This window comes from Gadus chalcogrammus, chromosome 15, assembly GCF_026213295.1.
Source record: "Gadus chalcogrammus isolate NIFS_2021 chromosome 15, NIFS_Gcha_1.0, whole genome shotgun sequence".
In the NCBI taxonomy this organism is placed as follows: domain Eukaryota; kingdom Metazoa; phylum Chordata; class Actinopteri; order Gadiformes; family Gadidae; genus Gadus; species Gadus chalcogrammus.
Window position 1 is genome coordinate 8,403,128 of NC_079426.1, and position 8,957 is coordinate 8,412,084.

Here is an 8,957-nt window from a genome sequence, read left to right on the forward strand (position 1 = left end):
TGGTGCACACACCTGGTACACACACATGGTACACACACCTGGTGCACACACCTGGTCTCTAGCAATCTTCATGTTGCTAACCCTACCATGCTAAAGCTGAACACTGCAAATTCTGCTAACCCTGAACACTGCTAATATTGCTAACCCTAACAACCCTGAACACTGCTAATATTGCTAACCCTAATATCCCCGAACACTGCTTATATTGCTAATCCTAATAGCCCTGAACACTGCCAATATTGCTAACCCTAAGCTGCAGATATTGCTAACCATGAACGCTGTTAACGTTGCTAACCTTGAACGCTGCTAATGGTGCTTACCCTGCATACTGCTTACGTTGCTTACCCTGAAGACTGCTGATAGTGCTGACCCTGAACAATGCTAATATTGCTAACCATGCTAACCTGATCTCACGTGGTCATGTGGCGTCAGGCGGCCATGGGGTCGCTCACCTGGAAGCGGAGGATGATGGTCCAGATGAGGCCCAGCGTGAGGCGTTGGTTGCCGTCGACGATGTCGTGGGAGCCCATGTTCTCCAGGTGGACGCGCTGCTCCTTGAGGAACTGCAGCGCCTTGTCCACGTTCTCCAGGCAGTGGATGCGCATGCGGCCCTTGGTGGGCTTAGGCTGACAGGGGGGAACATGTCCTCATTAATATAGTTCATCGTTCATATATTAATAATATTATTCTAGTTAGAATAACCTGTTCATCATGTATTATTATTAATATGGTTAGAATAACCGGTTCGTAGTGTTTTAATTATTAATATAGTTAGAATAACCGGTGCATCATGTATAATTATTAATAGTTATAACCTGCTCATCATGGATTATTATTAATATAGTGCGTGTGTGTATGCGTGTGAGTGCGTGTGCGTGTGCGTTAGAGGTGTGTGAGTGCGTTGCTTGCATGCGTGTGTGTGCCTGCGTGTGTGCGTGTCTCACCAGCCGCTCCCCAGACAGCACCTCCAGGAGCTTGATGAGGGAGCGTCCATCGCGCAGGTCGAGGTAGAGGTCTGTGATGCGGCAGGAAACCCTGGAGAGGTGGGAGTTCACCCACTTAGTGAAGGTCTTCTTCTGGACTGCCTCCCGCTCATCTACACACACACACACACACACACACACACACACACACACACACACACACACACACACACACACACACACACACACACACACACACCGGAGAGAAAAACAAAGGTTTATAAGATGTAGATCAGACATTAATAATATCCTGTGTAGAAGCCAGAAGACTGAATGGTCGACATCGCTATGGTGAATAAACACACACATTGTCTCACACACACACAAACACACACCACACACACAATGCTGTAACACATTACTTCCTGGACATGACAGGTGTGTGGGTCTGTTTTCTGTGAATCTTCTAACTCTATTGTTTCTTGGAAGGATAATGTGTATGGGAGAGGTTTCCTGTGTCTGGAAACACACACACACACACACACACACACACACACACACACACACACACACACACACACACACACACACACACACACACACACACACACACACACACACACACACACTCCTAACACACACACACACACACACACACACACACACACACACACACACACGCATGCAAACATGAAGAGGAATCACGTACCTGCCTAGTGAGCTATTCACTCTGACTAGTGATCTACTCACTCTGCCTAGTGATCAACATACTCTGCCTAGTGATCTACTCACTCTGCCTAGTGATCACCATACTCTGCCTAGTGACCCACTTACTTTGCCTAGTTCAGCCTAGTGATCTACTCATTCTGCCTAGTCACTGGTGTGGAGGATCAGTTTGCGCCCTCCTGCTCCTCTCCTCCTGCTCATCTTCCACTACCGATTCCTACTGCTCATTAGCTTGCAGCAGTAGTGAATGAGCATGAGGACAAGACATTTGGAATGGAGCCATTATCTCTTTCTCTTACTCTCAGATTCGATTACCCTTCCTGCTGATTCCACAGAAGGAAGTGTGTGTGTGTGTGTGTGTGTGTGTGTGTGTGTGTGTGTGTGTGTGTGTGTGTGTGTGTGTGTGTGTGTGTGTGTGTGTGTGTGTGTGTGTGTGTGTGTGTGTGTGTGTGTGTGTGCTGTGTGTGTGTAAGGGGTTCTGTTTATCTGATAGAGAGATTAAACTACCCGCAAAACGCAGTTCAGAATAGAAAGCATTGTTAGGTCAGACTGCTGCATAGACAGAGGAGACTGCTCAGCGCCTGCTTATCATGTGATAATTAATTGCCTTCAACAAAACCCTCTCACACACTCCCACCGCACACACACACACACACACACACACACACACACACACACACACACACACACACACACACACACAAACACAAACACACAAACTCTTTGTGTCTGACACAAGTCTGAGTGGGGAGTCAAGGTTGCAATGACAAAATATCAGATCTGAGTTCCACCAGCTCTTCTGTCTGGAGAAGACACACAGAGGCCCGGGTTTAAATGGTCACCTCCTCTCTGCCTCCCTCAGAGAGAGGGAAACCGGGAGGAGGGCGAGGAAGAGGAGGAGAAAGATGTTTACTCGATTGGAACATTAAGAGCTTTGCAGCTGAGATCAGCTGAGCAGACCCGCCAACAAACAGCCTGGAAACATGAAGACAGAGGAGTCTGTGTGTGTGTGTGTGTGTGTGTGTGTGTGTGTGTGTGTGTGTGTGTGTGTGTGTGTGTGTGTGTGTGTGTGTGTGTGTGTGTGTGTGTGTGTGTGTGTGTGTGTGTGTGTGTGTGCGCGCGCGCGTGCGCGCGCGCGTGTGCGCGCGCGCGCGTGTGTGCGCGCGCGTGTGTGTGTGTGTGTGTGTGTGCATGTGCCTGTGTGTCAGTTCTGTTGGTCGTGCAGACATTGCAAATAGAGATCGATGACCAGCCGTCTTCTATTAGAGAGAGAGCGAGAGAGAGCGAGAGAGAGAGAGTTTTTGGCATTCCTCATCTCCCAGCAGGACTTCCCTTTAGACCCTCTGAGACACTCCTGTAACCACAACGACCACAAGACAGGCGGGAACTCCTCCAGAACAGGACATCAACCAGTCCCAACCGATTATAACCATTACCAACCAGTCAAAACCCCTTGCAACCAGTCCAAACTAGTCCCAACCAATTTGCAGCAATGACTCCCTGTTAGTGAAGCCCTGGCAGAAGTATCTAGCACAGTGGTTTTCAAACTGGGGGGCGCCAGAGTTCTTCAGGGGGGGCGCGACGTTTGAAAAAAATAAACCCGGAAAAAACCCTGAAAGTCGATGATTCAAATCATCAGTCGTACTTCAACTGTAGAAGTAAGATAACTAAATCAATTTTCAACCGTTTATCTTCGTGCAAACCATTTAACAAATCTACACACTTGTATCTTTAATAATATCTAAACAGAATTTCGATATCATTAAAAATCTCATCAGAATCACAGTTTTAGTTTCATACCGCTTCGTTTTCAGCTGTTTTCATTGAAGACGTCTGCCCATTCTGATACACCTACTTCTAGACATCGTAACTCATTCCTTTTTCAGCCGTTTACCATCGTTAAAACCATTAAACAAATCTACACACTTGTATCTTCAATACTATCGAAACGGAATTTTGATAGCATTTTTGATAATTTTAGGTTTTATGTGAGGCCGCTTTGTGAACTACAGCTCTTCGCTGCTCTCGACGCATATGATATACGTCACCCCACCCGCACTTTGAACTCAGCACAGAGATGGCGATCTCTCTGCTCCACTTCACCACTTTTATTCAAGGCAAGGATAAAAGCATAGAAAGAGGTGAAAACCACTATAAGTCGGGGCATGTGGAGAGTTTTAGTTATGTGCCATCTCTATGTGCCATCTCTGTGGACTGTATCTCCGGACTGAAAAGGCGGATCTGATTCGACTCAGAAAATTCAGAGTCGGGGACAGCCCTAGAAAATAATATTGCTGGCTAACTTTAGCAAAATGGACAAAAAAATATGTTTCAAATGTTTTAAAATTATGATCAGAGACGTTTAAAATGTGTCAAATAATTAAAATAGCTTTCAAAACACAGGTATTTAGAACATGTTTTCGTTTCCACATACGTATGTTTTTCGTATCCGTGATTCCGTAAATTTACGGAAGGAGTCGCTAGTGTTTTACGTCCGGACATGAATTTATTTACGGACAAAAGATGGCGGAGCGTATGATAATGGCCGTTTTTAGGAGACCGGTACTTTGGAACATGAGGATCGACATATACAGAGATAAAAAAAACAACAACAACCAGGCTTGGAAAGAGATCGGCGAGGAGTTTGGCCTGCCAGGTAGGCCTACTTACATGTTTTGTGAAAAACATAAAAACTTTCATACGGTATCTCCGTAAAACGACGGCGAAAGTAAAAATTTTGAACGTATATTACGGACATACCGGACAGAAATTTTACGGAGGGGAGGAGTCTCGGAGGAAAAACTGACATTACAGAGAATCACATTGGAATGAATGGACTTTCGGTCGGAGACGGTTGGATCGCATACGAGAATGTACGTATGTGGAAACGAGGCGTTACAGCGCTCTAACCTGTTCTGCTTTTTTCAGATTCGCCAGTTTGTTCGTACCTTCAGCGAGGGCCGGCACTGACCGTTTCGGTGCCCTAGGCGACTCGACATTAAATTGTGCCCTGGACAGGGCTTCCGAGCGGGGGGGGGCGGGTTTCAGTGCGCCCCCTCCCTTTTCCGTTCCGTTTCGGAGCATGTTTGGTTTCATTTCGCTCGTTTCGTATATTTTTATTAATTCCCGACACATTTGCCGCCCTAGGCAATTGCCTAGGGCGCCTATGCCGGGCGCGGGCCCTGCCTTCTGCCCATGCTTCCCTAATTTACCTAAAAAAAAAGGAATAGATATCATTCTGCAAATTTCCACGCACCATAGGGGTCTCACCTCAAAAATCTCTAATAGTATCAAATCACTCAATAAAGTAACGCTCGATAAGATCAGAGCAGATTGGGTGGAAGAACAAAGATCTCAGATGCAACCTGGGATGGTGCATCTGGGGGGGGGGATGTCAAGAAACTTGACATCCTCCCACAAAACTAAAAAATTAAGCAGGAATAAATCCTCTTGCGCTTGTTCCTCCTTGGTGACTCAGGGACCTCAGAAAACCTGTGTAGTGATAATCACAGAAGGCAAATAGCCTACTACTTGGTCACAAAACCTCATTTCGTTGTACTCTGCACAATGACAATAAAGTGAATCCAATCCAATCCAATCCAATACTTGTACTGTCTTGAATATCCACTTTCTCTCTTATTTATTTATTATTTTATTTTGTCATGTATATAAATTGTATTATTATTATTTTAATCTTGTATATATTCATGCTTGTAACCTTTTCAGTGTAACATTTGAGGTGTGCCTTTCAAATTTATTCTCAGTTTTTTTTCTTCATTCTTTTTGCACTGGCAGCATTTTGGGGGCGGGTGGGGGGGAAAGATCATAAGAAAGATGACGTTGAATATCTGTGACCAATGCTCATTTTCTCAAATAAAAACATGTTTAGAAAAAAGGGTGTGTTGGTGTGTTTGTGTGTGTGTGTGCGTGTGTTTTTGTGTGCGTGTGTGGCATTAGTTACCATTCAAGTGACATTTGCACACTTTCGGACACTTAAGACATTTCCTTCTCACTCAAGAATGCCCACACACACACTCATATTGAATGTGTGTATGTGTGTGTGTGTGTGGGGGGGTGGGGGGGTGGAGGGGGAGGGGGGGGTGTGTGTGTGTGTGTGTGTGTGTGATCATGCCCTCATGTGTTCTGCCAGGAGCTATGGATATACTGGAGACGCTTGTTCACCCTAACACTAACCCTACATACAGGCTATATCTGAAACTGTTTAAAAACCAAGTATACATCACCTAACTCTGACCCTAACACCAGAACATCCTAACTCTGACCTCTGACCCTAACCCCAGGCACATACTAACTCGGACCTCTGAACCCAACCCCAGGTACATCCTGTTACGTAAATTAAGCACATAAGCTGTAATTACTACACACAGCCACAAGGGAGCAAGATCAAACATACAAGCTGTAATATCTACCCCAGCCACAGAAGGCAGCATCTTTAGGACAGACGGAGGACGGAGCTAAGACGTCACATAGGCCACGCCTACTTCACATAGGCCCCGCCTCCTTCACATAGGCCCCACCTCCTTCACATAGGCAACGCCTACTTGATACAAGCGCAGCCCCGGAGCCAGATGAGGTCAGAAACATAGGCAGACCCGTTGAGAGCCTCGGGGCCCAGCCCCGGGGCTTGAAGTAGCTCCACGGTATTTTTCTCCACGCGTGTTAGATACAATTCCCTCCCTTTTGCTTCATAGTTACCATACCGAAATACTTTAACAAATAAAGTGAGTTAAAAGCGACCCGATTTGAGCTACTTTCAACAAGAACACGACAATCCCCACTCTGACCCTTAGTGATGTATCTTCTAGTAAGATGAAAGCTGAATGACTTTATCATGTTGGCTCTCAGTAGCTCCACACTGCAGTGTACAGTAAACACCAGCAGGCGCTACTGAACAGAGCTCCCATCATCAAAGACCTCTTTATCCTACAGACAGACATACACACACACACACACACAAACACACACACACATGGAATGCCTGGTCATTGTTCTTGCATTCTCCGCAGCGTGAGTGATTTTCAAACTTTACAATCTTCGGCATATTTATGGAAATCAAAGTGAATAACAGCAGATGTTGGCTCAGTCGTGTTCCTCCACAGACTGGAGGGTACTAGAGGGGAGCGTTCTGCTTCCTCCCCGTCTGAAAGTAGGACATGGATGACATATGGTGGTGAGAGCTGAGGTGTTGAATGTGAGTCCAATAACATCACCCAGTAATGAGTTCTGTCTTCAGCGGAGTGCAGCCGGACTGTTGTTAACATGACTGGTCAGTCCTGTTGTTGGCCCCTGTAGAGTTTGGTTCTACTAGGCTTCGTTTGGCCCCTGTAGAGTTTGGTTCTACTGGGCTTCGTTTGGCCCCTGTAGAGTTTGTTCTACTGGGCCTTGTTTGGCCCCTGTAGAGTTTGTTCTACTGGGCCTTGTTTGGCCCCTGTAGAGTTTGTTCTACTGGGCCGTGTTTGGCCCCTGTAGAGTTTGTTCTACTGGGCATCGTTTAGCCCCTGTAGTGTTTGGTTCTACTGGTCCTCGTTTGGCCCCTGTAGAGTTTGTTCTACTGGGCATCGTTTAGCCCCTGTAGAGTTTGTTCTACTGGGCATCGTTTAGCCCCTATAGTGTTTGGTTCTACTGGTCCTCGTTTGGCCCCGGGTAGAGTTTGGTTCTCAACAATGCAAGCATCTGTTATCTGAAGGCAATTTTCAGATGCCTTTACATTATAACATCTTTTATAATTAGAGAACCAGGGTGAAAGATTTTTCCCCTTAAGGTCAGAGGAGGAAAATAACAGTAAGCCATCTCTGCGAACAGCCCATAGTCACTGCTACTCGAGACATTCTCCAGCCTGACTCACCACAGCTTGAGATCACAGAGGGAATATAGAACAGTCTGAATCATGACGGGCAGGGACACTCCACAGGTCCTCAGTCCAGAGAGGACCTCACCCAACCAGAGCGCTGACACGGTTCACCCCGACCTACACAGAAGGGACGGCGCAGCCTGAAACAGGGCGCCTAGGGGGACCTCAGGGGCAGTGAGCACTGTGTATCCCGTTCCCTCTTTATCCAATCAGGGGAGAGAACTCCACGAAGAGGCGGATCTCTCTGGACGGCGACAGGGTTCCGGTTCCGACTGAACAGGCTACCGATTCCAGCGCTCCCGGAAAGGCTGACACCACCAAGCACGCCAAGAAAATCAACTGCACACGAAAGACGGGAGACCTGCAAGACCCGCCCTCACAAGGGCGTGGCCTCCAATCAGTGGAGACGCATGGGGTGCCCTGGGGAGGGTTAGCTAAACAGATTAGTTTTAGCTAACCCTAACCCTAACCACACAGATTAGTTTAGCTAACCCTAACCACACAGATTAGTTTAGCTAACTCTAACCACACAGATTAGTTGAGCCAACCCTAACCACACAGATTAGTTTAGCTAACTCTAACCACACAGATTAGTTGAGCCAACCCTTACCACGCAGATTAGTTTAGCTAACCCTAACCACACAGATTAGTTGAGCCAACCCTTACCACGCAGATTAGTTGAGCTAACCCTAACCACACAGATTAGTTTAGCTAACCCAACTGTACCACACAGATAATCCCAAAAAACGGAGGGAAATCATTCATCAAAACACGTTTACTTTCTAGGTGTTTACATCCTAGCTTGCCCTTTCTTTTTCATCCCCTCCCCTGCTCCTCCTCCTCCTCCTCATCATCAATGTTTCAGGAGTTCCTGCCCAGCGTCTGTCGCTGGCGTCTTCTCCTCTTTCATCCTCCCTTCCTTCCTCTCAGCAAATTAAAACTGCTTCTTCTTTAAGTGGAGCGACCAGCCGTTAAGAACTACAACACCCATGGTTCCCACACGCCACACACATTTTTTTTCGCACCGTCAACTTTAGAGACACAGTCTGGAACATGGCCAACAGTATGGATGATCTCTCCTATCCGGATCATATCCAACAGTATGGAGGATCTCTCCTATCCGGAACATATCCAAGAGTATGGAGGATCTCTCCTATCCGGAACATGTCCCACAGTATGGATGCTCTCTTCTAGCTGTACCACATTGTTCCCCAGTGTTTCCTCGTGTGTAACAGATCCAACAATAGTGGCATTGAATAAAACGCTTCCCAGATGACTCAAAACACACGAGATGTTCGCTAGAGTCCTCAAGTTTTTCGTTTCACATTTTCCCCTAAAACGGAAACTTTGTCAACAGAAAAAAACTCATTTTAGGAGACAGAGCAGACGAGGAGGAGCCGATTGGAACGAGACAACGAGACAAGGAGCTCCCCTCG

General features: G+C 46.5%; 1 protein-coding gene across 2 annotated transcripts in view; it reads right to left on the bottom strand.

Annotated features, from left to right (window-relative positions):
- Positions 1-8,957, bottom strand: part of LOC130404190 (spectrin beta chain, non-erythrocytic 1-like) — a 41,553-nt gene that overhangs the window by 27,804 nt on the left and 4,792 nt on the right. For both annotated transcript variants that reach the window (XM_056608837.1, XM_056608836.1), the window contains exons 2-3: positions 945-1,096; positions 453-626 (exon numbers count right to left, since the gene is read on the bottom strand). In XM_056608837.1, the coding sequence (XP_056464812.1) occupies positions 453-626; positions 945-1,096 (326 nt within the window). The remainder of the gene's footprint in view (positions 1-452; positions 627-944; positions 1,097-8,957) is intronic.